The sequence below is a fragment of the Cutaneotrichosporon cavernicola genome, assembly GCF_030864355.1.
Source record: "Cutaneotrichosporon cavernicola HIS019 DNA, chromosome: 1".
Lineage (NCBI taxonomy): Eukaryota > Fungi > Basidiomycota > Tremellomycetes > Trichosporonales > Trichosporonaceae > Cutaneotrichosporon > Cutaneotrichosporon cavernicola.
Window position 1 is genome coordinate 2,508,083 of NC_083393.1, and position 27,934 is coordinate 2,536,016.

The 27,934-nt window shown below is 59.0% G+C and overlaps 10 protein-coding genes across 10 annotated transcripts; 4 read left to right on the plus strand and 6 right to left on the minus strand.

Annotated features, from left to right (window-relative positions):
• Window positions 1-506: 506 nt before the first annotated feature.
• CcaverHIS019_0109380 (uncharacterized protein) lies at window positions 507-2,322 on the plus strand (the record flags this gene model as incomplete). Its single annotated transcript, XM_060604251.1, has 3 exons — window positions 507-593; window positions 712-901; window positions 956-2,322. 3 exons carry the CDS (start codon window positions 507-509, stop codon window positions 2,320-2,322), a joined length of 1,644 nt encoding a protein of 547 aa, XP_060453486.1.
• A 408-nt stretch (window positions 2,323-2,730) lies between these two features.
• CcaverHIS019_0109390 (uncharacterized protein) lies at window positions 2,731-3,726 on the plus strand (the record flags this gene model as incomplete). Its single annotated transcript, XM_060604252.1, has 5 exons — window positions 2,731-2,769; window positions 2,854-2,884; window positions 3,227-3,345; window positions 3,383-3,449; window positions 3,566-3,726. 5 exons carry the CDS (start codon window positions 2,731-2,733, stop codon window positions 3,724-3,726), a joined length of 417 nt encoding a protein of 138 aa, XP_060453487.1.
• Window positions 3,727-5,284: 1,558 nt separating this feature from the next.
• CcaverHIS019_0109400 (uncharacterized protein) lies at window positions 5,285-7,460 on the plus strand (the record flags this gene model as incomplete). Its single annotated transcript, XM_060604254.1, has 8 exons — window positions 5,285-6,336; window positions 6,375-6,456; window positions 6,490-6,505; window positions 6,547-6,604; window positions 6,709-6,808; window positions 6,844-7,041; window positions 7,097-7,253; window positions 7,294-7,460. 8 exons carry the CDS (start codon window positions 5,285-5,287, stop codon window positions 7,458-7,460), a joined length of 1,830 nt encoding a protein of 609 aa, XP_060453488.1.
• Window positions 7,461-7,806: 346 nt separating this feature from the next.
• On the minus strand, window positions 7,807-8,865 carry PHA2 (uncharacterized protein; the record flags this gene model as incomplete). Its single annotated transcript, XM_060604255.1, has 3 exons — window positions 7,807-8,096; window positions 8,174-8,677; window positions 8,748-8,865. 3 exons carry the CDS (start codon window positions 8,863-8,865, stop codon window positions 7,807-7,809), a joined length of 912 nt encoding a protein of 303 aa, XP_060453489.1.
• An 86-nt stretch (window positions 8,866-8,951) lies between these two features.
• Window positions 8,952-10,070, plus strand: rps30a (uncharacterized protein; the record flags this gene model as incomplete). Its single annotated transcript, XM_060604256.1, has 6 exons — window positions 8,952-8,994; window positions 9,131-9,157; window positions 9,203-9,258; window positions 9,463-9,514; window positions 9,816-9,882; window positions 10,040-10,070. The coding sequence occupies 6 exons, from the start codon at window positions 8,952-8,954 to the stop codon at window positions 10,068-10,070; spliced, it is 276 nt and encodes a 91-aa protein (XP_060453490.1).
• A 457-nt stretch (window positions 10,071-10,527) lies between these two features.
• CcaverHIS019_0109430 (uncharacterized protein) lies at window positions 10,528-13,058 on the minus strand (the record flags this gene model as incomplete). The annotated part of the gene is made up of 4 exons (XM_060604257.1): window positions 10,528-11,197; window positions 11,229-11,706; window positions 11,745-12,382; window positions 12,415-13,058. The coding sequence occupies 4 exons, from the start codon at window positions 13,056-13,058 to the stop codon at window positions 10,528-10,530; spliced, it is 2,430 nt and encodes an 809-aa protein (XP_060453491.1).
• A 1,073-nt stretch (window positions 13,059-14,131) lies between these two features.
• CcaverHIS019_0109440 (uncharacterized protein) lies at window positions 14,132-15,436 on the minus strand (the record flags this gene model as incomplete). Its single annotated transcript, XM_060604258.1, has 2 exons — window positions 14,132-15,079; window positions 15,131-15,436. 2 exons carry the CDS (start codon window positions 15,434-15,436, stop codon window positions 14,132-14,134), a joined length of 1,254 nt encoding a protein of 417 aa, XP_060453492.1.
• A 1,673-nt stretch (window positions 15,437-17,109) lies between these two features.
• CcaverHIS019_0109450 (uncharacterized protein) lies at window positions 17,110-19,629 on the minus strand (the record flags this gene model as incomplete). The annotated part of the gene is made up of 3 exons (XM_060604259.1): window positions 17,110-17,937; window positions 17,973-19,380; window positions 19,412-19,629. The coding sequence occupies 3 exons, from the start codon at window positions 19,627-19,629 to the stop codon at window positions 17,110-17,112; spliced, it is 2,454 nt and encodes an 817-aa protein (XP_060453493.1).
• Window positions 19,630-20,112: 483 nt separating this feature from the next.
• On the minus strand, window positions 20,113-22,307 carry CcaverHIS019_0109460 (uncharacterized protein; the record flags this gene model as incomplete). The annotated part of the gene is made up of 2 exons (XM_060604260.1): window positions 20,113-20,293; window positions 20,335-22,307. 2 exons carry the CDS (start codon window positions 22,305-22,307, stop codon window positions 20,113-20,115), a joined length of 2,154 nt encoding a protein of 717 aa, XP_060453494.1.
• A 1,215-nt stretch (window positions 22,308-23,522) lies between these two features.
• IRR1 (uncharacterized protein) lies at window positions 23,523-27,776 on the minus strand (the record flags this gene model as incomplete). Its single annotated transcript, XM_060604261.1, has 9 exons — window positions 23,523-24,470; window positions 24,565-24,993; window positions 25,031-25,216; window positions 25,254-26,628; window positions 26,665-27,101; window positions 27,136-27,362; window positions 27,411-27,567; window positions 27,603-27,646; window positions 27,695-27,776. 9 exons carry the CDS (start codon window positions 27,774-27,776, stop codon window positions 23,523-23,525), a joined length of 3,885 nt encoding a protein of 1,294 aa, XP_060453495.1.
• Between the last annotated feature and the right edge of the window lie 158 nt (window positions 27,777-27,934).

The window sequence follows — 27,934 nt, forward strand, 5'->3', positions numbered from 1 at the left end:
CTGTGGGTCTGCGGGCCTGTGCTCCTTGATCAATGATCCATGAACATAAAACCATGCCCCATGATGTCATGAACATATGGGCACATGGCCAGATGCAGCTGTTTATGAATAGGTGCGCTAGTTGGGGCATGGTTCTTCATGCCTATTGCAATGCATATCGTGTTCGTAGGCACGTTTTCAACCAGACTCTGGGATTTCTTCGGTCTAGATCTAGATATCTAGACCCTCCCCTGAATGCCGAGTTCCTGGTGATGAGCCACCTGGGTGCCGAAGGTGGAGGGTGGAGGACGGGAGTATTATTCTGATTACCCAGTCGCGTCCCATAGTCGCGACCCTCACCGTAACCTTGAACGGCTCTGACGTGGCCCATACCACAGCCTCCCAACTTCCACGTCCTCCACGTTGACTGGTCACCTTGACATCGGCTCTCTGTTAAACCACCCGCTTTGCCATCTTAACTTCCACCCTCTCTCCACCCCATTCACCCAAACTCACGCTCCTTGCAAATGCGTCCCCAAAACGTCGTTTCCGCAGCGGGCACCGGCGCCCTAATGCTGGCAGCGTCGGCTGTCGCCTCGGATGTTGCCTTCACCGTAAGTTGGACGCGTCTCGGCGTGTGCGAGAACAATGTCACCTGGTCCATTCAACAGTCCCCAATGTCTCATCTTACGCGCACCACTCTACATCTGACTAGCCCCGCTGACATGCCAGCCTTCTAATGCCAAGGCGCCGTTCGTCGAGCAGTTCCTTGAGGCTCAGATCCCCGAGTCCCGCTGGACCGTGTCGCGCGCGACCAAGCAGACTCCCGTCGGCGATGAGATCATGTCTTACGTCGGCACCTGGGCGATCGAGGAGCCCGAGGTCTTCCCCGGCCTCAAGGGCGACATGGGTCTTGTTCTGAGTGAGTACCAACATTGCCTGTACGACATGACAAATTGACCCTGACCGTGCACAGAGTCCAAGGCGGCCCACCACGCCATCTCGACCCTCTTCCCCAAACCCATCGACCCCAAGGGCAAGCCTCTGGTTGTTCAGTACGAGGTCAAGCTGCAGAAGGGCCTTGAGTGTGGCGGCGCCTACATCAAGCTTCTGACCGACTCGTCGGAGGGCGGCATGAAGGCTGGCGAGGAGTACACCGACAAGACCCCGTTCACCATCATGTTTGGTCCCGACCGCTGCGGCCAGACCAACAAGGTCCACTTCATCTTCCGCCACAAGAACCCCGTCACCGGCGAGTGGGAGGAGAAGCACTTCTCCAACCCCCCGCTCCCCAAGATCACCAAGACGACTGCCCTCTACACTCTGGTCGTCAACCCCGACAACACGTTCAAGATCCTCATTAACGACGAGGAGGTGTCGTCAGGCAACCTCCTCGAGGACTTTACTCCTCCCGTCAACCCTTCCGCTGAGATTGACGACCCCGAGGACCACAAGCCCGAGGACTGGGTCGACGTCGAGAAGGTCGAGGACGCGGCTGCTTCTAAGCCCGAGGACTGGGACGAGGATGCGCCGCTCATGATCATCGACACTGACGCTGTCAAGCCCGAGGACTGGCTCGAGGACGAGCCCCTCGAGGTCGCCGACTCGGACGCCGAGAAGCCCGAGGAGTGGGACGACGAGGAGGACGGCGACTGGGTCGGCCCCGTCGTTCCCAACCCCAAGTGTGCGGACATCTCTGGCTGTGGTCCCTGGACCCAGCCCAAGATCGCCAACCCGGAGTACAAGGGCAAGTGGGTCCGCCCCATGATCGACAACCCGGACTACAAGGGCCCTTGGGCTCCTCGCAAGATCGCGAACCCCGGGTTCTTCGAGGACAAGCAGCCCGCTGACCTTACCCCTATTGGCGGTGTCGGCATCGAGCTCTGGACCATGACCGAGGATATTCTCTTTGACAACATCTACATTGGTCACGACGAGAAGGCGGCCAAGGACTTTGCCAAGGAGACGTTCCACATGAAGCAGCCCCTCGAGAAGGAGGCTGAGGGCTCGGTCGAGGAGGACGAGGAGGAACAGCCTCTCACCTTCGCCGACAAGGCGCGTGTCCGCCTCTTCCAATTCATCAACCTCGCCCAGGTCGACCCCGTTGGTGCGATCAAGACCATGCCTGAGGTTCCTGGTGTCATCATCGCTCTCGTTGTCGGTCTTGTCGGCCTTCTTGCCACCCTCTTGGGCCTCACCTCGGCCGCCAAGGAGCCCTCCAAGCCGGTCGTCACCAAGAAGGCCTCGGTCAAGACGGCACCTGCCGCCGAGGCCAAGATTGAGGAGATCAACGACGACGACGAGCCCGTGAAGAAGCGCACCACCCGTAGCAGCCAGCAGTAAAAGGTTCGCGCTAGTGTAGCAACAGCCTGCCAATATGACGTGATCTAGTAGAGATGCGTCCGGATGTATCTATGTCATCGCGAAGTGAGAAGCAGATGAATCAGGTCGTGGCAAGGCCAGTGACGAGCTGAAGGAAGGCAGGGTCGTCTGCACTGTTAATGATTCTGGAAAATGGTACCCAGCACGTCGCATTTGTCGTTTACGCCTTATGATCGTCTTGGGTGCAATTGGGTGAATGAGCGAAGCACGTGGAGTGTCAACATGCGCAGTCATGCGTGGAATAGACATGGCGCACGCCGCTGAGGACATTCTTGATTCACATGATCACATTACGGTCCATGATCCATGATGCCATGATCACACGGCCAGATGAGAGTTCAAGATCGCCCAACATCGGTGCCTGACACCATGTGCGAATTATCGCAACTACTTTTCGGAAGCTACCACGTGAAAACTTAACGCCGAAGTTCAATCACGTGACGATGAAGTTCGCCCCGCTGGCTGGCCCCAGTTTGGTTGGCATTGACGCAGGAGGTCGCACTCAACCGTCAAGCAGCTTCAAGTGAGTGGCGTGCAGCCGCCATCGACCGTCGACCCCGAGCCCGCGAACCGCCCACGTCGTCGAGAGAGAAGAGAGATATCGCGCGCGCACCCTCAGCGGAGGATTGGGAGGGAGGTGTGACTTGGGGAGCAACTTTGAAGGTTTCCTCGCCGCACCTTCCTCCCACGCGGCACCAACATGAAGCGCGGTGAACGCATCTGCGATCTTCTGTCTGTTGCGGTGTTGGTACTGGTGTCAATGTCGTTGTGCGCGAGAGAGAGAGCGACGACGTGGAAGCGGCAAGCTTGTTCGGGCTCGATATGCTGGTGGCAGGCGGACAAGGAAGGACGTGACTGACCGCAGAAATGGCCCAGCGTGTTACCCTCCGCAAGCGCACGCCTTACAACACCACCTCCAACCGCAGGCGGGTTGTGAAGACCCCCGGTGGCAAGCTTGTTGTCCACCACATCAAGAAGCTTACCGTGAGCTGAGTCACTCGGTACAAGTAGCTAACAACAGTCGGCGCCCAAGTGCGGTGACTGCGGCAACGCCCTCGCTGGTGTCCCCGTCCTCCGCCCCCGCCAGTGTGAGTCGCGCGCGTTGGAGAGAGAGAGAAGGTCTTGTTGATCTCTTGGGTTGTCGGATCGGCAGGAGGATCAGAAGAGGGATAGAGGGTGCACGGAAAACAATACTCACACGCAGACGCCACCATCTCGAAGCGCCAGAAGTCGGTTTCGCGCGCTTACGGCGGCTCGGTCTGCGCCGGTTGCGTCAAGCAGCGCATCACCCGCGCTTTCCTCATCGAGGAGGCTACCATCGTCAAGCGCGTCCTCAAGGCCAAGGCCGCCGCCTCGAAGAAGTAGATTGCGCGTCGCGCAGACTAGGGCGGGGTACACGTGGCATCGGGCGATGTATTGATTCCTCACGCACTGTGAGGCTGCGGACGGCTAGCGCGAGGGAGGTTGTGTGGGAAGACGAGACGGACAGGTTGCAAATGACGTGTGCACGCTGGAGGGCGCCGAGTGGGCCGAGCCAGGCTCTGGGTTCTGGTATCAGGCGGTCAAGCTAGCTCTCACGCAGTTAGACTCTCAGGCGGTCACGCGTTCTGACGTGTACTGGCCGCGGCGGTTGCTCATGAAGAGAGGATCAGTAGAGGATCAGTCGGAAAGACCGCCAGTCATGCCAGCCACGCGGGGAACTGTACCCAGCGCATCGCGCTGCGCTTTCCGTCGTTGTGTGGTTTTGCTCCAGACGACTTGATCATTTGCGTCCAGGAGCGTCTTGGTTGGATACAGACGAGTCTTCAGACAATGTAGGCAACACGCCCCAGCCCAGCGTGATTCCCACCTCTCCCCGATCACGTGCCAGGGTGAAGCCACGGTTGAATCCTGTTGGGAGCATCTGAAAACGTAGCAACACCTATTCTCACCACTATTGCGTCGGATGCTGCTATTACTACCATTCATCACTGATCATTGACACATGACACACCGAGCCCCGTTCGGCAAGTAACAAGGGAGAAGCTAATACAGAGTCCGACGGTGGCGTGATCTGCGCCAGAAGCACCACTTCTACCTCGCACCGATCATCAGTCCGCGGTCTGGTTTGCGCCGCTTCAACTTGGGGACGGTGGCCACGAGCGTAACGATGTACGCCGCTGTACACCAATACGCTAGTTTGATGGTACTGATCATTGTTGATAGGATCGCTGGCGGCTGTGGACTGAGTGGCGCGAAGAGTTCATGGAGACCACTAGGATCGAGGCTCTGACGACTGGAACTGTCGGCCTCATGGGGACGATCGGCGCCGGACGCCGGTATGGGGATGACGTAGGGACAGTGGTAGAGCCTGGGCCATGGGAAATGGGGCGTAGATGAAGAAGCAAATAAAGCGCGAGGCAGACAGATTATCCACACAGTTGACACAACGCACGGTCCTCTCTACTCATTGAGCTGCCTTCACTATTAAATCATTCACTTCACTTACTACTCGGCCTACTCGGCCTACTCTTCTACCCCAAGAGATCAACTTGGGCTCACCTCGAGCAACCTGACCCCCAGCGCCTCTGTCTGTATCAATTACCACTCACAGGCTAGGCAAAGCAACCGACTCTTCAGCCATAATCCACCCACCACCCCAGAATCGCGTCCTCCCATCGCGTTCAGTGATTCGTACCACCTTCCCCACTCTCTCCAATCTACAACCTCTTCTTTCCAACTATCACTTCTATTCTCATTCACATTCTCTCTCTCGCTCTCTCTCGCTTACTCTCTCTTCTTTCTTTCTCTCTTTCTCTCTCTCTCTCGCATTCTCCACCCTCCCCTCCTTCCCCAGTCGCTCACCATCGCTTATCTTCCCACTCACCATCCCCCACCACACCTACTGCCGCTTCAACCTTCACTCACACAGCGCGCCATCACCATGGACGCCTTCCCAGCCAACTCCCTCGAGCACCCCTTCCTCGGCCCAGACCACGATCTAGCAACCCGGGGCCACCGCGGTTCGTCTCCACACCGGATCTCCCACGAACTCGACCTGCACATCCCCGACTTTGGTACGCTCTCCGGTGCCGGAAGCGCCCCTGATCAGCCTTCCTTCGACACGTCGGGTGACAGGTCCCAGAGCTTCGGCGACGCCCACGCCGCTGACACCCTCGTCAACCTTGCAAACTGGTCGTCTCCAACCCACTTTGCCAACTACGACGCACTACAATCCACTATTTGCCCTGAAGCCGTACGCCCCTACACGGCCGGTGAGCCCGACTACAGCGTCTTTAACACTCCACCGTCCTACGCCAGCATCTCCGACCATTCCAGTTCAAGCAGCTTCGCAATGCCGACTCCCACCCACTTCGACGTCCCAATTCATCCGGACGTGTTCGAGGCCGAACCCAGGTACGACCTCACTCAGCCCAAGGACGACCTTAACGGGCAGTACGACAATTGGCCTCTGCCTTCCTCTGAGGTTCCTGCCCGGTCCGATCTCCCGCCGTCTTCAGTTCCTCGGCCTTGCGGGAGCTCGTGGCCTATAGACCCAGACTTCTCCGGTCCTCCCAGTCGTCGTGCACCCAGTCCCAGCTTCTCAACGGCCTCCTCCGCGACCTGGACGGACATGCCCAAGTCACCTTCCACCCGTCACTTTTCATCCCAACTGGTTCCGGCGCCTCTCAAGTTCCGCAGCACTCATGCAGTTAGCGAGGACCTTATCTCCCCCGCACTCTCGATGCCCACACGCGACACCAAAAATCACGTCCAGGGCTATGGTAACGTGGAGAGCTCGGGGATTGACAGCCCCTCACAGGTGTACCAACAGTTAACCGGCTCACTGGAAGAGCCAGAGCCAACCGACGTTGACACTGACGATGACGGGGAATACGTGGACAACCTCGACAACGACGAATACAAGCGCCCTGTGCAGGTAAGGGGCCGACAGAAGCAGAACCACCGGAAGACATTCAAAGTCGGCCTCTGGGAGTGAGACACCTCGAGGAATGTTGCTCATTCCATCGCAGCACCATCAACGACATTTCCTTCCGTCAGTGGATCCACTGGTCTGAGGATGGCAAGTGCGGAGAGATTCCCGACAAGAGCAAGGTGAGTCGTCGGGCGTGAGCGATCTGACATCAGTTCCAGGGCAGCAAGGGTGCGCTGCTGAATGGTGATGCCAGCCAGGCTGATGTCCAGCCATGCGAGCTATCACCGACGCCAAGGACTTCGGTGGCTTTGTCCGCCAACTGCACATGTTCGAGAAGACTCACGGTAATCTGCTAACTTCAGGTGGGGCTTTACCTGCTTCAGCTTCTGTGGCGACAAGTAGAGGCTTGATCTTAGCTGCGCTGATCCGAGGTCGTGTGGCTTCCGACACGACAACTTTCGCCGTGGCCGCTTCGACCTTCTGGAGCAGATGAAGCGCAAGGGCGAGACCAAGGTCCTCCGTCAAGTTACTGTGAGCATGTCATCGTTTCACACTGATATTTTCAGAAGCCAAAGCCCAAGCCCAAGCTCAAGCCGTCCGCGCGTGCCAAGAAGCACAAGGTGGCTGGGGCGGCCAAGAGCTCGGCCATCAAACCCAGGCCCAAGGCCACGCCTACACACCAGGGTGTCCCCGGTGTCCGCAGGTCCAAGGGCCCAGTGAAGAACGTCTCTGACTCCGAGAGCGAGGGATATGATCCCACCAATGTCAGTGTGTCATTCCACCGGGTCCTGGAAGTGGTGGGATCGCCACTTACCACAGGATCTCGAAGCCATCTTCAATGCTCCTGCCACCAAGCCTTGCTACACCGCGGCCGTCGGACCTAGCCGCATGATTCACAAGCAGAGTGCCGAGCGCGACTCTCAGGTTCTAGCCGCTCCGAAACGCAGCAGAGCCTCCAAGCAGACCGCTCCTGATTGTACATCGACGCTCCCGTTGTGCCATTTCTAACTCCGCAGCTAAAGGTCCTCTCACGACCCCGGCGCCACAGCAGGCCGTGGGCCCGTCGACCAAGGCTATCCTCAAAGGCTCCGTGAAGCGCCGCGCCCCCACTCCCGATCCTATTTCCAGCCCAACCAAGCATGCGAAGGTCGCCCGGTCGCGTTCCAAGGGGATGCGTATGTAGGCCAACTCACAACCCAACCCATCTTCCACTTATCATCTACAGCAACCTCTGTGGCTGCCGCACGAGTTAATCGTCCCATCTGGCATCCATTCGCATGCTCCTCATCCCAAAACCATGCCTCGTTTTCCTTCATCTGCTTGTATTTCCATCATCATCTTTGCGCCTCCATGTTGCGCTCGCATATTATGTAGCCCACCCACTCGTTACCTAGCATTCTCGATTCCACATCGGCCTCTATATCTCAGTTGCATGTTCGCGTTAGTTCGTAAAGTATACCCGCTTCATGCAAACAATGCGTGTGGTGCTGATGTGCGCGGTGCGCGGTGGTCTAGATTCTACAGTGTTGCTATGACAAGTTGACGTCCTCGGGGTTGAACGAGCCCATCAGGATGGCGCCCGACGTATCCATCGCGAGAGCGTTGACGCGGACCTCAGCGAGGGCGAAGCGCGGGAATGGCACACCGGCGACGGCGCCTGGCGGCGCGGGTCGTTGGTGAATGGACAAAGCTGGGCCGAAGTGGGAGATGGCGCCGATCGAGCCAATGTCGCGAAGGGCGTAGAACGCGATTTTGTGGGCGTCGGCAGGGGGCGGTGCTGGTGCCTCGCGCGAGAGGAGGAGGAAACGAGTGAAGTTGTCTTCCATCAGCAAGATGATCTCGTAATGCGTCCTTTAACCGCCTGTGTCATTCTCCATTTATCCCGGTAACACTCACTCTTGACGCCCTGTACGCCCTCAGCAAGCACGTTGACGCGGCTGCCTTCGCGCTCGACCGCCGCCCGTGAGCAGATGGCGGCCCCACTTTTATCTCCCTGTGCCAACACGCTGGTCAGAGCGCCTGCCGTTGAAGGCCACGGTACGCGCTCGGCATGAGGGAGGTAGTTATCCAGCCAGGCGCTGCACTGGCCCAGCGCCTGCTCATGCGATCGAACATATCGGATATCCTCGAGACGCGAACCCCTCAGCCCCACGAGCTGGTGGCTGATGGAGAGCGTCGTGTCCGCGACGATGTGCGGCTGCTCAGGCGCCGTCGGTGATGCGACGCCTCCCTGTGATGCCAAAGCATCGGGCGTCGGTGGGTACAGGTACTCCATGGCCGGGAATGCGGGGTCCGCAAGCGGGGAGAGGAGCGCGTCGACCGTCTCTAGCACGACGCCTTGCAGAGTGTTCTCGAGTGGGAGGACAGCATAGTCACACGCCTTGGATGCAGCATAAACGTCTAGTGTTAGCTCCTCGATCACAGATTCAGCGTAAGGGGCCCAGATAGCCTGCCCCGAGTAGCAACTCACCTCCAATGGTATCGCATGGACGCAGGTTGATCCCCCCGCCGAGCCGGCGAGCAAAGTGATTAGCAGCCTGCTCGCCGTACGTTCCCGCCGGACCGAGATATGCGATGGTGCGAGGCATGGCGCGCAGGACCATGGACAGGTGTATAATCTAGAGTCTAGAGTCGATTGAGTAGGGGTATCGGCACGACATATGTTAAACGACATATGTTTGGCCGGCTAAGCCGACCGGTCGAGTTGGTGGAGGCGAGTGGTTACCGGACATCTCCGTCCGTTGGAGTGGGGCAGGAATAGAGACGGAAGTATTCATTCCGTGAAGCCACAATGTCCAAACTCCGCGGGATTTTGGTTCAACAGCTCCCGTGCCAAACCCTCTGAATCTGCAGTCCAAGTGTCTTATCCACATCAACCAGGTGAGTACGACCGAAGGCAGCGACGAGGACGATAACTGATATCAGTCAAAATGGGTAAGGTCCACGGCTCTCTCGCGCGTGCCGGTAAGGTCAAGTCGCAGGTGAATATCGCTTCGGATTGCTCGGAGGAGGGAGATGGGCCTTGGAAGGAGATGGGTGGCGAGGGATGGCCATGGGCTCGCGTCGGCTAGTGGCACCCTCCAGATTGTTCGTCTGCGCGTGCGCGTGCACATGCCCTGCGCGGAGAGGAAGGAGAAGAGGAGCTCGAGGAAGACGGAGGTGGCGAGAACCGCGCTGACGCCCAGACTCCTAAGGTCGAGAAGCAGGAGAAGAAGAAGGCGGTCAAGGGCCGTGCCAGTGAGTAGCATGCAAGCGGGCATGGACGGCACGACTAGGCGACGACGAAGACATTGCGAGACGACCACTTTCAGGACGCTGAGCACCTGTGGGCGGATGGCTGGGATGGATGGCAAAGTCTGCCAGACACGACGCGTGTTTGCCGCAAACAGCGCAGATTTCTGCGCAGCATCTCGAACATCCTGCCCCCTCTCTGTCCGACTCCGCTCGTTACCTCGAAACTCTGGCGATGTCGTCGTCCCCGGGTTTTCGCCGCCCATTGCCCGCTCCCACCACTCAGCGACCAAAGCTAACCCCACAGAGAAGCGCGCACAGTACATTAGCCGCTTCGTCAACGTCACTCTCACTCCCGGTGGCAAGCGCTCCATGTAAGTGTCGCGACCCAATCTCCTGTTCGGGATGATATATGAAATCACGCATAGTTCAATCAGACCTATCATGATCGACACAATTCCATCTTAGTCTTTCGCTCCTATCTGATCCACTCCTTTTCATGCGCATTTGAACTCGCGCTGACACGCACAGGAACCAGCAGCCCGCAGGCAAGTCGGGTTAATCGACTCGACACACACATGTAGACGGGACTTGTACGGTGATGGAGATGCTGCATCATTAGTTGGCTGGGTGTGCTTTGTGCGTGGTTGGTGAGGCCTAGAGGATTTGGTGTGAGCCCGCGCGTAGCTGGAAGTTAAACCCAGCGCGCAAAGTGTCTGCGATCCATGTCATCAGCTGTTGCAGGAGGCTAGCAGGGGAGTGAGATGGTCCAGAGAAGGAGAGCTACCCAGCATGCCGTCAGCGTACTCGTACTTGTATGGCACAGGTATTTGCCAAGTTGCACTGGACGTGGCGCCGGAAAGAATAGAATACAGGACTGCCGTCTCCGCCAAATGAGACCACTGCAACCAGATAAGGTGCAATCGCCCCTGCGAGAATGCGTGCATGCCAATATGTATTCGCGACTCCTAACGTACACTTTACGATCGTCATTATCTCCTCTCCTACACTGTTTACATCTACGACGCCACACGCGAAACTCTCGCCTTCAAAGCTTTCTTGAGTCTCTGTGACGCGCGCACTGTCGCCTCACTAGCGCGCGGCGTCCCCTCTCCTAGACTCTCTCCGTCCATTTCACTGAGACGTTTCCACTGTGCCGCAGCAGCAGCAGCAGCCGCGAGTGCTGCCTCAGCCGCCACGCTATCCTTGACAATCTCCTGCCACTTAACGAGCTCACCGAGGCGATCGAACTCGCGCTCGAGTGTCAAACTGTCCGTACTCTCGCTGAAGCGGCCGTATAGCTCTCCGTCAGTCGCATACCGCTGTTCCTCGGACCCGTACCCCGAGTCAGATGTTGGTTCAGGGGATCGGATCGCGAAGGCACTCTTGACCCGCGGCCGAGGCGCGCCCTCGTATAACCGCCCGTAGGTCGGGTACTGCCTGCTCTCGTGGTATGGGCGCGGGTAGGGCTCGTAGTCTGGATCGTCGTCGTCGGAGAGCACCACCTCGTCCTCGTGCTCGTTCTCCTGCTCGCGCTCATTGCGGCGAGTAAACGAGTCCCCGTCACTAGCGTAACCTAGCTCAACGCTGTCCGCGTACCGCGTGGACGCCGAAGGCTCGGTGTACACCTCGTCTGGCGGCTCGTCGTAGCTCGTCGGCGAGCGGAACGTCCAACCCTTGAATGCGAGTCTTGGGTCAGCTAGTACTAAAGAATACTCACTCCTTGCGGATCGCCATGACCTGCGGGCCGTATGCCGGGTTACCGAGGAGTGGATCACGAAGGTCAAGTGCCGAGTTGGCTGGTGCGAGCGGCTCATTTGGGATATCGTCGTCAAAGTGTTGTGTGTCGTCTGGCGTCTCGAGATTGGGCTGATATGGCGGCATCTGCTCGTGCAGTGTGTCCCAGTCAATGCCGAAGAACCACGGGTGATTCATCAACTGCTCGACGCCATCGCTTCCCAGTGGCGGCTCGTCCAGAAGTGGCACGGCTGAGAACGAGCCACGCCGCTTAGACTGGGGGATATACCCGAGCCTGTCCTCTGGCTCGCACAGGAGTTTCCTGATAAAGTCAATGGCGAGCACTGACGAGCGTGGCGACCGAGGAAACTTGAGATTTTGCTTCCAGTCCAGGATCTTCTGGCGCGCTGCTTCGCGCGAGTTGCCCATAAATGGCACCGAACCATAAAGCGCTTCGTACACTGATATCAGCACTGTTACTGCTTCTTGTCTCCCTCACCGATGATACCCAGACCCCACCAGTCTGCGCCGAACCCGTACCCCACGCCGCGTATTACCTCTGGCGCCATGTACGAGTTTGTTCCGCAGATCGTGTATGCCATGCGGCGGCGCTGCTTGCGCCAGCTGAGGAGCTTGGACTTGTCTGCCCATCCTGGTGGCGCGTTTGGTGCGGGCTCGATTCGTCTCCGCCGATTCCCGAATGCTGGACGCGCAAGAGGAATACCGTGTCGTTTCAGAACGGCCCGACGCTGGTGCTCGTAGTAGCTCGAGTCGTGGGACCAGTGCAAGTCGGTGGCGAGACCAAAATCAGCTACCCGTATATGGCCCTGGTGATTGAACAGAAAGTTGTCGGGCTTGACGTCGCGATGGATGTACCCGAGCTTGTGGACCTGGTGGAGCGCAAGAACCATCTCGGCAGCATAGAACCGCATCTCGTTCTCTGGGAGACAGCCGCGCGCCATGAGCAGCGTTAGCAGGTCACCACCGCCCATGTACTCGAGCACAAGGAAGAGGTGGTCCCTGTCCTGGAACGCACAGTGCAGCGACGGTATCCAGCGCACGCCCTGCATGCTCGTCGCGGTGCTCAGCAGGTCCTTCTCGGCGCAGACATGGCCTTCCTGGCCCATCCGGAGGAGACTGGGGTCAGCTCAGCCACCTGCGGAACTTACTCTGTCTTGCGGAGTTGTTTGATAGCGACTATCCCATTCCGGCGAATATCGTGGGCGATGTATACGACGCCGAACGCGCCCTGTCCGATGACGCGCCCGACTTGAAAACTCCTAAAGTCGACTTTGGCGCGCTTGGCGCGTAGCGGGCGTGGGCGCAACCCACGCGCCAGCGCATCATAGTACTGTTCAAAGTACAGCGCGTTTCCAGCGGCATGTTCGAGTGTGGCGAGAGTGGGGCGCGGACGTTCGATGCGGAAGGTTGCACGTGCGGGTGTGACAGGCGGTGTAGGCATCGCGTCCTCGAGCGTATACGACACCTTGTTGAGCACTTTTGGCCTGCGCTTGACCGTGCCCGTGTTAGGTGTGGGCGACTCGAGCGACGACGCGGCTGTTGGTGTATCCGACTCGACGGTTGGTGAGGTCTGAGAAGAAGAGTTCAGTTCGGGCGAGGATGGAGCTGGCGTTACTGGTGGTGCTTTGATCAGGTGGTCGGTGGGAACGCCGGAGCGCGCGTAGATCGCGACGTGTTTGTCTGGCGCAGGCTCCAACATGAGAGGAGGCACGCTGACGCATATGTTGTCGCCAAGTTTCGGGGGCGTGATCAAGTCGAGCAGCCAGCGCTGCCATGGTCGCTCCGTCGTCATTGTGCAGAGTCGGGGGAGGGGAGGGGAGGGCAAGGGTGATGAGGTGAGGAGGTGAGGATCGACTGCGAGCTGCCCCGCGGCGCGCAAGTGTTGATTAGAGACACAACACGAGATAGGAGAATGAGACACGGCACTGCACAGCGAGGCAGGTGGGGTAATACGGTCTGCGACCGCTTCAAGGTGAGGGTGAGGGTGAGGGCGAGAGAGTGAGAGTGAGAGTGAGGGTTGTGCCGCCGGGGCCGTGATCAGGAGTACGTTTCGGAGCTGGAGCCCAGGTGGGAGAGTCGAGGCCGGTGTGGAACTGGATAGAGGTAAGTGAGTGAGGGTGAGGGTGGGTGTGAGGGTGGCCGACCTCGAGGCCTAACGAGGCAAGGCGGTAAGGATGTAAGGCGGGGCATGTGGAAGAAGCAGTATTCTTCCCTTTGATGATTTGAGTGAGGAAGGCGAGTGAGTGAGTGAGAGGGTTTACTGGCCTCGAAGCGATCAGTGCTCAACCCGACGCCACAGTAAATAATCCTTAATCAACTCGAATACTTTCACCCTAACATTAGGATATTAGAAACTCGTACCCCGACTCAACAACCTGACATTGTCAAATACATTCCTCGTTTCCCCTCGTACCTCAATCGACCAAGGCTTTGTGCTCGTAGGTTTGAGCGCGCACGCTCCTCTAGTCAAGTGGTCAAGATTAAGAGGCAATGGCGCGCTGGCCACCGAGCCCAAGCCAGAAGAGACAAAGGCAGAACCAACAACTAGACATCTGTCACACACCGCACATACACTGCACATACAAGGAAGATCAAGGTCGTGTCACGGCCTTGTTTGCTTCTCGGATGGACAAAGGTACATTTCAATAACATGGCTCGGAGCAGCATTAAAAATTATTAAAAACGAGAGACATGACTACAGCTTCCCTTTACTCATTACTCTATACCTCTCTATACTTCCCACTCATGCTAGACTGATACAACGGCAATAATCCAAGGTTACACTGAAACAAGAAGCCTATCCTAATCCCTGGAAGCCGCCATTGTTCCAACAGGCGTTTCACAGACCGACACGGACCCTTTGCTTTACATGCGCAAGATGTCTCGCGCGGTTTTGCCCTGAGTGCGGTGATGGTGCCGCACTTCATTCACGTCTCCAGAGCGCGCGATACCGCCGTCGAGCGTAAACTCCTCGGCGTCGAGGGGGAGACGGCGCTCCAGGCCACGGTGAACGGTCATGAGCGGCGTGCTCCCAGAGCTGTGGGTGGGGCGAAGGGTGTCGGGCGAGCTGATGGCGAGAAGCATGTGCGCCGCGTCCTCGGGGTTCATCTCGCCTACCCTCTCTGGCGGGCTCAGCTTGTGTGGGCCGGTGAGGGGAGAGGGGAGGGCGCCATCGAACAGCGAAATGTTCTGCAACGGGGCGAGGAATGGAGACGGCTCAGGAGGGCCGGTTGCGCTGCTCGCTGTCGACGCGTTGCTCGGGTACGAGTGGAAGGGCGAGGTCGGGCTAGGAGTCGGGAACGGGAGGCAGATGTCTGGCGGCGGGGCACGTGACTGATGCTGAGATCGGGGAGGAGGCGCGCTCGAGAGCAGACTCGATATGCTCGGGGGATGCGGCGAGGCAGTCGAGTGCGATGTAGACGTGCGGGTCTGTGAGCTGTGCGACCCGTCCGAGCGGGATCGGAATGCCAGCGTGAACGGAGCCGGGAGGTTGGTCTCTTCCTCGGTCTCGTCGGGGTCGTGGTTTGGTGCGGCGCGCACAGGAGGGGTCATGGACGGCGAGGGCGGCGAGGACGGGTGCTTGGGCGATGAGTACCACGGGCGGTATGGCCGTTCGCGCCGTCCGTGCCCACGTTCCCGCTCGTACACAACCTCGCGCTCGCGCGGGCTGTCGACGTCCATGCTCGAGTCGTCGGTGGTCGTCGACAGGCGACGGCGATTGTGGTCTGGAGCCGCCTCGACCTCGGTCTCAGCCTCGAGGTCGGCGATGCGGTTCTTGAGCTCACGCATGTGTTCGACTGTACGCTCTAGGACCTAGCTGTTACCAGGGCGCTGGCTCTCAGGTCCCGTGGGGATGTGACTCACCTCGAGCTTGAACTCGCCCCCCTTTCCGCCGTTATCCTCTCCAAGGCCAGGCACCATGCCGCGGAGGTTGGATAGGGCTGCGTTGATCTTCTCGCGGCGTCGCCGTTCAATGAGCGAGTGGTTGGCCCTGCGCAGCTGCTCGCGCGACAATGGTCTCCCGTTCGGACCGAGCTTGTGACCAGGCGTGGCCTTGGGTGCAGTACCGCCCTTTCGCGGCTTGGTAACTGGGTCGTACTCGCTATCACCGGACGGCGAGCTTGGACTCGCACTGCGGTTGCGTTTACGTGGTATCGGAGGAGGCGGCATCGTGTATGAGTCTAACTCGTTTGAGAATGAGCGGCGGTACGACCGAGACGAGGAAGGGTAATAGCCTGGTCTTGGAGGAGTTGGGCCGAGAGCACTGAGAGACGGGGGGGCCGAGAGCGTCGGAGCAAACCTCGACAGGTATGTATCGTGCATAGGCAGCGGAAGAAGGTAGCCCATCGTGTCTCGTATCTGTGTAGTGACTGGTCGGGTCGTGTGAGAGTGAGGGGGTTGGACGTGGCCAGAGATTCCGAGGTCCAAGTTCAAACGTGCGTCGTGTGCCCGAACGCACGAGGGCCGGTCAGACGACCCAACCAGTCGCGCGAGCGCACTCGCCAGTTCTTTGCCGGAACCCAGCTTGCCGAATCCAGTCTGGATAGGGGCCGCAACTGCAGAGCAGAGACGCAGCACGAACGTGTATATGTGCTGTATGATGGAGATGTTGATGGAGAAGGAAGAGAATAGGAGAGTGGCGATCTGATCTGACTGGGTGACACTTTTGTGTAGTTTGGGATTCGATAGGTCATTCACAAGCGGTCAACGTAGCCTTTCGTTTGAGTCGTGAGATCGTCGGCATGTCTTGGGATATTAGACCTTGTGGACCATGTCGGATCTATCAACCCGCTCTAACATCAAGTATAGGCAACACATGTCACAAGCCATCACCACACACATGATCGCGAGACCACTCAGCACTGACTCGAGTCCAATAACTCGAGTAACTCAGGGGATCTCCACAGACCAGGCCGACGAACCCAACGGCTGAACCAAACACGGTAATGCGCTTATCATTAAATTGGACAGCTGCACAGCGGTCAAGGACAGAGAGAGTTAGGAGAGGAAGGAGGGGAGAGGGTGAGTAACGGCGAGGGACCACACGGGGACACATGGGAAGTCAGAACCACTTGTTGTTGGTTTACGATGCAGCTGCAACGCACGTTCGTTTTGTCCAATTGTTGTTTTGGGCCTTTGGGTGCGCCATTTGCAGAACCACGTGCTCTTCGATTCCCAAACGGAGCACTCGCCCACAAACGCCACAACCTCCATAAAGTGGGCATATAAGTACAACGATGTTTCACGTTCACTTGTCGCCCAAGTTGGTGACTATTGCATCCCGAGTCATACGGCTCAGGTTCCTCACACGAGTGTGAGTCAGCTCGGTAGCTCGATTGCTCCGCACCGCTGGCCCGATCAAGCTGGTAACATGACAGGTTGGTTCCAAGGCGGCGATGTCCGCTAGGCTAGGGTGCACAAGAGCCCAAGATGTCTGCCGCGGCTCCAGCTACTCTCATGGTCTCTTAGAATATGCAGCGGGAAGTGTGAGCAAGTGTGAGCACGCAAGCTGTCGCATGTCCTATCGCACCTCTGAGGCTTGATGACTGGATGGATATCGCTGCGCGCTCATGGCCTGTCGCGGTTCTGCAACGAGTGACATTCCCAACTCGGCATGAATTGTCTGACTCTGATCGGGCTTATGGTTTATGTCGCTTCAAACGGCCAGTAGCCTCGTGTCGGTTGAGCAGGAGGCCAGTGACAAGAGCTACTGTCCGGCCTTCCGGTTACATGAATGGCAGCTGTTCCGTACGCGATGCTAAGCTGTTCAGCTCACACTCAGCCGTTGCGTGACATGCACTCTACGCCCATGATAGTGTGCACTCAATAGATGTTGCATGTTATCACGGGGGAGGAGGCGGGTGGATGCCCATGGGCTGCGCGAGTTGCTGTTGAGGAGATAATTGCCCTGCCTGCGGTGGGACCCGCTGGAATTGCTGCTGGCCTTCCTGCGCCGCATGCTGCGCCCACTGCTGCTGCTCCATTGTCTGGAGCCGCTCCATCCACGTCGGGCCGAACTGCTGGAGAACAAGCTGCTTGTACGAGGCGGACATGTTGGACGCGAGGATGGCGTCGGGCGTGATTCCCGACGCCGCCAGCTCGCGCGGTGTCGGGATACGGACGGTCCGCAGGGCCGGGCTCACATTAGGGTTGTTGTTCGAGGCCGCCGAAACCACCGCCGACAAGGAGGAGGTACTTACTTGCGGCATTGCGTGCTGCGGAGGTAGCGTCATGCCAATAAATTCGGGGGTGGAGTGCACACTGTTGCTCCCGTGGCCGTTGCCACTGTCGGTGGTCTCGGTAGTACTTGGAGGGCGTTGTGATGCCTGTTGTTGCTGTTGTTGCTGCTGCTGCTGCTGCTGCTGGTATGCGAGTTGCTGAGCTTGCGCCTGCACCGCGTTGTGCAGTCCCAGCTTCTGCTCGTCGGACAAGTTCGGATTTTGTGATTGCTCTACCAGCGCAGAGTGTTGCTGCGGAGGCAAGGACGTGGGGTTTTGCGAGCTCGACGCAGCGTCCCGCGTATGCTGGGCGTGCACCAGAGCCGCATGCTGCTGGACTCGGTGTAACGCTTGCTGCTCGTTGGGTTGTAGTGCAGGGCTCTGTTGGCTATGCTGCATCGTCTGTTGAGCGGGTCGCTGCTCGCTTCCCTCGCTCATGCGCAGCGCTAGTCTCTACTGGGTCAGCGCCTCCCATCAGATAACCGTACTGGATGGTTGGTGGAAACACTCAGGCGCTGCTGTAACGGCACCGTGGGAGACTGGGGTGCGGAATTCGCGCTCGGCGGCGGTACGCTCTGCTTACTCTTCGGGCTGGCGACGTTGGGAGACTTTGCAGTAGGGGCGTGGATCTCGCGCGTGACGACCACCGGCACCATCCGCGAAATGTGCTCGTCGATCTTGGCTGTCACCACCTCCTCGGTGGCCGCGATGACCTCCTGATACTTTGAGTCGAGGAGGTTCTGTACGGCCGTCTGGACTTGTGCACGCTCAGACTCGATAATAGCCTGCACGTCCACCTTTGTAAACGCGTCCACACGTGACTTGAGGCTCTCGAGGTTCTTGGACATGTCGCGTAATGTTTGACGGATGTTGGTGAGTGCCTCAAACATCGCTGTCGGTGAGAGGGCCGCCTGGTTCGGCGGAACCGATAGTTCGCGCCTTGCTGGCTCAGGTACCTCGCCGGGCTTGTCCGTATCCGCCGCCTCCGTTGTTGCGACGCTGGCCTGCATCTCGTTGATGCGCCACTCCATCGCGGCCATCTGCTCGCGCAGCTGCGCCATTTCATCCTCGAGTCCTGGGCCGCCGGAATTGGGGTCAGCAGAACTGGGACCGGCAGACCCAGGATCGGCAGGTTTGGGAATCGCGGGTATGACGAGCGTTATAGGTGACGAGGGTCTCTCAGGCCTCTCAACCTCCCGTACCTCCCCCTCATTGCTGCTGTCGATATCCATATCCGCCTCCCCTCTACTCTCCGGTTCCGCCGGCGCCTTGACCGACTGCGGCTCGCGGGTACGCCTGCGCTTGTGTACGAGGCGGTCCAGCTCCTCGATCTGGTCGCTCTGGAGGACGATGTCCGTATCGAGGACAGATAAGTCGTCAGCGACTAGCTGGTACGACTGGATGGCGGTATCAGCCTTTTCCTCGACCTCCTCGAGGCGGCGCAACACCTCTTCCAAGAGGGCGCGCGCGCGTCCCCGTCTCGAGTCGGTGACCGAGACCTCGCCGTCCTGGTCCTTCTTCGTGGGCGCGACTTCCTTGCCCTTTCCCTTATCGAGCAAAGACCGGGCCGGCGAAGGCTCGCGTCGGGGTGGCGAAGGCGACCGCCGCCGTGGAGGCCGTGACCGTCGTTGTTCGTCGAGACCCCGTTCCAGTCGTTCAACGCGCGCCCAAATCGCCTCCACCTCCCCTTCCCTCCCACCTCCACCACGTATAGCCCGCAACACCCCCACCAAAGCAGTCTGCAACTCCCCCATACCACTCCGAACCTCTTCCTCAGCGACCTCTAACCGACGCCTCGCGTCATCGGCATTCTCGCCACCAAACTTGGCCAGCCGCTCGGCGACAGCTCGCGCGACATGGCGTTTCCCAGAACGCTGGATCACCGATGTAAGGGCTCTGTCATCAGTCTCTTCTATAGGAAACATACTGTGATAGCACCTCGACTTGTTCGATGGACAGGTGATCGTAGTCTCTCGCGTCGCGGGTGGTACGCGACGGGCCTGGTCGCTCGTAGTCATGCCGATGACCATGAGCATAGTAGGTGTCGTGCGGCTGGCCGTGGTATGTGTCCCGACCGCCCCATCGCCGGTCGGGGGAGTCTGGGCGCGAGCCCCAGCGCCGGCGCCGGTGGTCGTCCCGGCTCATTTTGGGGTTTATGGGTGGATGACAAGGTTGTGGTAGTGGCGAGAGTGGTTGTTTTTGATTGTTGTTGAGTGGAGGTGAAAGTGACGTGGATTGGGCTCCACCGCACAAACCTCTGATAACAACCGGCTACTCATCGCTGCTCCTTTCCGCATCTGCAAAGTTCACGCATAAACCGTCCACTAGTTACGGCCATAACGATCAGAATTACCATCAGCATGATGTTCGCCGTTGTAGCGATGTCAAGAACAACATCGGCTATCACTCCCATGCCACGCGACAACGCCACTGATGCCCAATACCAGAGCACGTACACAAGTGTCCAGATGTACATCCTTCAGATCCTACAACCCATCACCAATTCGCCGTTCAAGAATTACGGTATCTCGCCCCTTGATATCTCTACACCGGGTATACACTGGAATCACCCGCCAGCCCACTGGCCGGCGGTGGGAGGAGGAGGCCCCGCGCGCCTTCGAACGACGGCTATGAGCCGTCGACAGGGCAGAACCATCGGCCCAGCGCCGTAAAGAGACTGGGCCCCTCCTGCGGCTCAGGCAGGAGGTGGTCGAGCGGGTCGACGTCGCCGACGGCGATGAAACGGTGCTCGTCATGTACGTCATGCACGAGCTTGTCGAGCTCTGCGCCGCCCGCGCCGCAGAACGTACTGCGGCGGTGTCGGCGGCGGCCGCGCACAACGGCGTGCACCGTCTCGTCGGACCCGGAGCTGTCGCGGCGGCTGCTCCGGGCGCCTCCTCCCCCCCATGGCCAAAACCCGAACTGGCCTCGATGCCGGCCGTTGCGTCACCGGTGTATGCTGACGCAACGTAGTTGGGAGCTGCGTCGGGCTCGGCACGCCGTCGATACCGTGGGAGAGACTCTGCTGAGGCGATCGACGTGGTTGTCGATGTCGCTGGTGTTACGGTCGCCGCGTACTCCTGTTTCGAGAGCATGGTAGCGAGGTGGTCGTGGTCGAGGATCTCGACTGGCGGCCGTGATCGCTGTGGGCCGGTCAACTGCGCAAGTGTGCTTTCACGGTGGATCTGGCGGCGGAATTGGGCGCGCATGTCGTCGGGTGTGGCGAAACGCACACGCGGCTCCTCGTCCGTGGTGGTTGTCGACATTGAAGCCGGGCGGAGGAGAGAACTGCGCGATCCGGCACCTGTGAGGCCAAGCGTGGTCGGCGCAGTGCTAATGTCCGTCTCACGGGTAACCTGCGGTTCGAGGATGGAGAGGAGCTCCTCGGCCCCGAGCTGCGGCGAATCCATCTGCGGCGACTCGAGCTCCGATGCAGGCGCTGCTGGGGAGGCTTCGAGCTTGTATGATGACATGAGCGATATCGGCGAACCCTCGATGGGCGAGTGTGAAGGCACGCAGGACGTCGATCGTCGACGGGCCGGCCTTCCCTGTAACGAGAGCCGGCGAAGGGGACCCGAGGCCGGCTCGTACCCACGGCGTTCCATGGCTTCTCGCACCTCGCGCTCACGGTTCTCCACTCGCACGATGGACCGGAGGATACTCTCGCGCCGTTCAAGGTTACTCGAGACGATCGAGTCGTGTCTCCGATCCCGGAAACCCGGATCAGAACGGCACCCCTCAAGGAAGCCCTCCGGATCGGAGGGGTGCAGTTCGGACGAGGTGCTGCTCGGGGAGATTGGGAATGCCGTGGACGGTTCTGCCTTCTTGTAGATCAGCGACGAGTGGCGTCGGTGATGCTTGAAGCGGGCGGGGGAAGCAGGATGCGAGGTCGGAAGCGGTTGCACCTCGCCGGCCGCCGTGTCGACCTTGTACGTTACGAGTGACAGGCGCGTGCGCACCGTGGATTGCGGTGCGAGATTAAAACGCTCGGGCGCGCTCCCGGTAGGTAAGAGGAGGGGTCGGAGACCGGGTAGTGCAGCTTCAGGCTCAGGCTCACGCGAGAGCTCGGACTCTGTGGGCGCTGCGTGGGACGGGTTTGGTGAGGGTGGAGCAGTCGTGGCTGGGGTGCAGGGTGTCGGCGGGGCTGTCGATTCAGCATGCGAGGCACCAACCGAGGCAGCAGGTTTTGAGTTTGTCAACACATCCAGAATGGGTACGGCAGACTTGGCGATCTTGGCCGAGCTCGAGCGTGTGGGACGCGCAAAGCCTGGTTCCCTGCGGCCCTTGCCCTTCATGGGCGACGGTGTGGACGCTGTCGCCCCGCGGGCGAGGGCATTGAAATGAGCGGCGCGCGCCGAGACGTTTCCGGCTGGAAAGGATGGAGCCGTGGGAGGGAGGATCGGGGGAGATTGAGAGGTGGAGGGTTGCGATGGGGAGAAGCCGTTGACGGATTGAAGGCTGGTGGTGGTGGAGATGGTGCGTGACCTGGATCGCAGTGACGGGGAAGGGGCAGAGTCGCTCGTGAACGAACTCGAGACTACGGACGCGGGGATGTCAGCCCGCTCCTGTGGAGACGGGGAAGCGAGACCGCGCATCCACTCGTCGATGGCGGCTCGGCGATGTGATGTGAGAGTCGCACGGCCTAAGCTCTGACTGAGGCTGCGCGACGTGGGTAGGCCCTGGCTGGAAGGGGGGATGTTGATTGTAGAAGGTTTCGGCTTGAGAGGTGAGCGGCCGTGAGAGGGAGAGTGGGAGGAAGAGGGGGTCGGCGATGGCGAACATGGGCGGTGGCCCTTGCCCGCCCCGCTCGGCCCCTGCGGCATGGCGGTGGGGAGTGGACAGCTGGCGGGGCGGAGCCACTCCCCAGTGTGAGGGGTGAGGGAGGGCAGTGCGGGGGTTGGAGTGAGTCTAAGCGGTGTGCATTGGACGCTTGTGGTTGTATGTGAGGTTGATGGTGAAGGAGTGGGATGTGATGACCAAGTAGTAGGTAGTTGGTCGTCGGTTGTTAGTTTGTTGGTTTGTTGGTTTGTGTGATGTTTTCCGGTTACGACGCTCTCCCGACAATGACAGGCACCTACTTTATAAGGGTAAAGTAACGCCACAAGTGACACTTCTTAGTTGTTGGACCATCGGTTGGTTTATAATAGCCCCTCAAAAGTAAGATCAAGGGGAAAAGACACGGGAGACTTGCATCCAACAAAACCATCCCAAAACTATCATCAGCTGCCTCGTCATGCGTGGGCTGAGCAGCTGAGTGGGGATAGGTCGCACGAGGTGTTTCTAGAGACTAGTGGTAGCGTCACGCCATAACTTTCCCTCTACGTCTCATGTCTCATATGTCTCAAAAGGCGAGCAGGACGAGGACGAGAATCCGAGGAATGCTGCCACCAAATCTGTCTCGCAGATGTAGCAGATCGGAGAGAATGGCGCCCAACGTCGGCCTTGCATGACAATGGCAGGTGGGCGGATGGTCAGATGGTCAGGTGGGCCGCACAGACACCTATGATGAACAAGGACTGGACAACGCCCTTGAAGCGTGCGAGGCGCACGGTCTTGTTATACACCCTCCAGGTTTAACAAGGTGTCTTTGTCTACAACGCACCCCAATTTGCCAGCACACACGGTCGCCGCGCTCAGACAACCGCCCAACATGGGCCAAAGTTGGGAACCCCGTGTCGGACGTGCACATCCTCATCAATTCAGTTGTGCCCGGCACCTCACTGCGCGCGCCGTACAGTAGACATCATGCCAGATGCAACAGTGGCATGACGAAACCTTGTTTTGCTGGCTGCAAGCTGCTGGTTGTTTGTCATCATCGGCCACATCCGACCCGTTCCCGCTGTTCCTGTTCCGTTCATTTGCTTGCATTTCGAATGAAAATCAGTCGCACTCCTCAGTACACAGGCACCCATGTCACGCAAACTAATGAGTCAACAGACGATACATGCAAACCAAACAACTTCTGATGCTATTGTACTGTTACTAACCTACTACTGTACTCTCAGACTACCGCATTCTGTACTACTATCATGCCCAGTCTAATAACGCTTGGTCGTCTTGCGACGCTTCGCCGTCGGTTCAACGGACAAGCTGCGGCTTCGCGACCGTTCACGCTCATCGGGCAGGTCTGTGAACGCCAAGTCGATCTCATCGGCATGGATGACACCAGGATCGAGCTCTAGGTCTGGCAGGCTTGAGTTGTCTCGACGCCTCTTGGGTGTCCTATCCTCGACCTGTGACGCCTTTGTTGGCGTTGCTTCCATGTCCTCGTCCTCATCAACGTCCATCCCAGCGTCCGCGTCTGCCTCCAGATCGACGTCCTCACGCTCGTCCTCGCCATTCTCCTCATTCTCTTCCAGTTCTTCAGGGTCAGCCTCCTCTTCAGGCGTCTCGGCCTCCTCTGGCTCCTCCTGCTCATGGGCATCGTCAGAGTCTTTGTGCCGACCGTTGGCAGTCTCTGGTTCGTTCCTCTCCTCGTCGCTGTCCTCGACAACGTCGCGGCTCTTGGACGAGGGTTTCGAGGCGGCCTTCTTGGTTGCCACCTTGAGGCCCGTGTCCTTCCCTGCGATCGTGACTAGGCGCTTCTCGTAGCCACGGTACATCGCTGTCGAGCGCACAGAGGTTGAATCGCCGCAGTCGTCGACCAGCTTCTCGAGATGGTCCCGAATGCGAAGGGCGTCACGCCCAGTGACAGGGCCGAGAAGCAGCGCCAGCGGCTTCAGGTACATGAGGACTCGGGCTCGCTGCTTGATCAGGCGAGCCTTGTTGTCCTTGCTCGCCGCCAATTGCTTGTTCAACGTCGTAACCTTCTTGAAAACCCAGTCAAGGTTCTGCACGTGCAGATCATACACGTCGTCGGGGTGGATCTGCTTGACCACGGTAAAGTGGAGGCCAGGAACGATGAAGGCTTGAGCGCCAAGTCGTGCGAGAGCCATCGTCGCTTCTGGTTCCGCGTCGTCGTTACTGTCGAGGAAGATGCTGAACGACTGAGAGTCAGCTGATAAGCTCACGGTCTGGGCTGACGCCAAGCATGCGAGGCTGGCGGCTAACCACAGCACCATCACGGGGTCAACCACTCACGTTCTGGAGAGCCTCGCTGACGACGTGTTGTACGGTTGTCGCTTCGCCGTTGTAGATGCCCTCATCGCGGAGAACATCCACAAGCCGCTTGACGAGCTGGTCATACGTCGCACCGAAGCGGCCGTAGTGCGTCAAGGGCTCCTTGGCCTGCTCGACGTCGATGACACCGATGCACAGAGCGCTGACGAATGCAGCTACCAGCTCGAGGAAGAAGATGTCACGCTGGGCCGCCGTGAAGCTCAGGTCGTCCTCGTCCTCGTCCTCTTCAAGATCGGAAGCGTACCGTTCAACCGCGGCCTGGAACGCGCCACCCAGCTTGTGTTGACGGTCGGACGTCATCTCGAGAGGACATGCCTTGGCAGCAGTGTGTCCCATCTGGGCGGCCCTAGGCGCGAAGAGCGTGTGTAGGTAAATGAACGCCTGGAAAGCCTGTGGACGTCAGCCGGTGTTTGCAACGGGGACCCACCTCGCGCCGGACACTCTCTGTCGCTCGCCCACCGCCGATGCCATACTTCTCGAAGATCTCGAAGGCCTCCTGCTGGCGCTCTCGCAATGTGGCGACTTTGTCCTCGTCTTCAGCATCTTCGGCGCTGAATCTCCGGATGAGCCATCCGACCTGTATCAACAGAATCTTGATGGCCGAGGCAACGAGCTGGCTGTCAGTCCAATCTGCTCCTCTGAGAACTTACCTTAGCCTCCTGCTTAAACCCAAGACCACCCCGCTTAGCGAACTCGCTGACGATTGCCCAGCCGCTGCTCTGGCCGCCCTCCTCATCCGTCATGGCTGACGTGATGTCGCGACTCCGGCCCAGCAGGGACACGCGCAGGAGGATGGCTTCGACTAGTATCGCCGCGTCGTCGTCCAGCTGCATGCTGAACACGTCCTCGCCGTTGATCGCGTCGCGGAGCGAGGAAAAGACGGCCTCCTCGAGCTCGGCGAGTTTAGACGTGTTTGTCGAGTCCATTGTCGAGTTCTCGACCAGCTTGTTGATCGCACGGATCGCAGCCTGGAGAACGTTGCCGTCCGTGTGCTTGAGGAACTGGTTGGTCACGTCGGTCCACAGCGCCTCATACGCGGGCGTCTTGCGCATGTCAAGGTAGAGCTGCAGGTTCATGTGCTCCGGGATCGAGAGAATACCCCCGATGCGGGACGGTTCGGACTGGTGCTTAGTGAACAGCCGTGGGAGGATGCCCATGAGGGATTTGGTCTTCTCGTCATCCTCCTCGTCTTCCTTCTTGATGCAGGCTATGAGCATGCCGAGCATGAAGTCCTCCTCCTCCTCCGTGAGGAGCCACATGTCCTGCTCATGCGTCGAGTGGTCCAGGAGAAGGTAGTCGGCCAGCTCCTCTTGCTGATCCGAGAGCTGGGGCCAAAGGCCATCCGCAGCCGCTTCGGCACGCGTTATGGCGTCGGTGTCTGGAACGGAAGTGAGGTCAGCTTGGGATGGGCTGTCTTCATCTGGTTGGTCGGTGAGTCCGTGAGCCGTCTGTACAAGGAGGGCCGCGAGGGTCTTCCAGCGTAGTCTCTCGTCGAGCTCGTCTTCCTTGACATCGGCCGCTCGCTTCTTCTTCCCTGCTCGGAGCGACTTCCATTCCGCCTGCAGATGCTCGGCACGCTCGTCCCAGAGGTTCTGGACGAATCCTGCCGCCGCCTTGCGCACTCGCGGCTCCTTGTCGAATATGAGGCGCGCGACCTTCTCCCGGTCCTCCTCCATCTCATCCTGAAGAGCCCCTGTCTTGTCGATGAGGGTGATGGCGTTGATGGCATTGGTGCGAACTGGTGTCTCGACGTCGAGTGACGCCATCTTGATGAGGCGCGGCGCTAAGCGCAACGTAAACGAACTTGCGTTGTTCGCGAGCGACACGTTGGAGAACAGACCCGTAAGCGCCTTGACCGTCTCGAGACGCGCCCCGCCGTCTGGATCATTGGACCCGCGTACAAAGTAATTGAGGTAGGTGTTGGTCGCGTACTTCTCTGGGTATTTCTTTACCCAGATCCCGAGCTCGTGCACGCAAGCGGTACGGATGGCCGGGTCGGTGTCACGTAGACGGTGAATGAAGATGCTGTTGTCAGGCGAACACGTCCGGTTGGCAACTTACACGTCGAAGATCTCCTTCATGTGCTCTTCCAAGCGGACCTTCTGGGCGTGTGACTCCTTGACCTTGTTCTCCGCATTCTTTGCGCGCTTCTTGGCGGCTTGGCCACTCTTCTTCGCTTCCGCTTCCTTCTGTCGCTGCTTGACACTGAGGTCCTTGTTGACCTGCGCTGCAGCATCGCACAAAGCAGAGTGGACCTTGAGGCCGATGAAAGTGGACGTGTGGCGGATGGAGCGGAGTGGAGAGGATGACATGGAGCCAAGCCATGCGAGGATGAGAGGCATGATCGCCTGGGAGTGCTTGGTGGATCCGTTGTCCTCGTAAATCAAGCCGGACAGCTTGAGCGACTCGATGAGGTGGTGGACTACACTCGAGAGGTTGGGCTTGAACGCCCGCAGCTGCTTGACCTTGGCGATTAGGGGATAAGTTGCGGTGTTGTTCTGAAGTCAGTACTCGAGGAAGGCGGAAACTCACCTTGACGCTCTCCTCCTGGATACGGTCGATAGCCTCGCCTGTTCCATCCAGGTCGACGGCTTCGTCCTCGTCCACGTCGGCTGAGAGCCCGCAGGCTCGAATGAGGAAGAGGACGAGCTCATGGACCGCCGACTTCTCGGCAGCGGCATCGTCCGTTGCTCCCTGGTAGGCGTGCACCCAGTCGTCAACGAGCGGTTCGAGCGCGACGTCGGGCTGTAGCAACGCGTCTGGTGTCAGCTGAGCAACATAGGGGCTTCAGCTTCAGCGACACGCACTGAAGAGCGAAGAGTCATTCTTTAAGCCCTCGATGGGCTCGAGATCGGACGCCGGCACCGTCTTCGGCGCCTTGGGCCGTTTTGGTGGCCGCGGCGCGCGTGTCCCCCCGTTCGCCTTGCGCTTACGCGGTTGTGGCCGCTCATCTTCACTCTCAGTCTAGTGTCAGTGTGTGTAGGCCGAAGATAACTCACAAGTTCAGATAGATCGCTGTCATCTCCATCATGACGCGTCTTGCCTGCCATCAGCCATCTTCCTTCGTTGCGTTTGTTCGTGTGATACGCACCGTTCTGCGGCGCAAAGCGATCTACTTGCTTGCGAGCACGCGCACCACGCCGTGGTTCGGCGGGGACTGTCGAGTTTGACATTGAATGTTGTATGTGGGTGGATGGCGAGGAAGGAGTTAATGACGGAGGGGAATGGCAAATCAATAACAACGCGGCTACCTAACAGGGTTTCTTGTTCCTTCCTCCCCTTCCTCCTTGACCCCCCAATCATTAAACGACACCCTGGGTGAGGTAGAGAC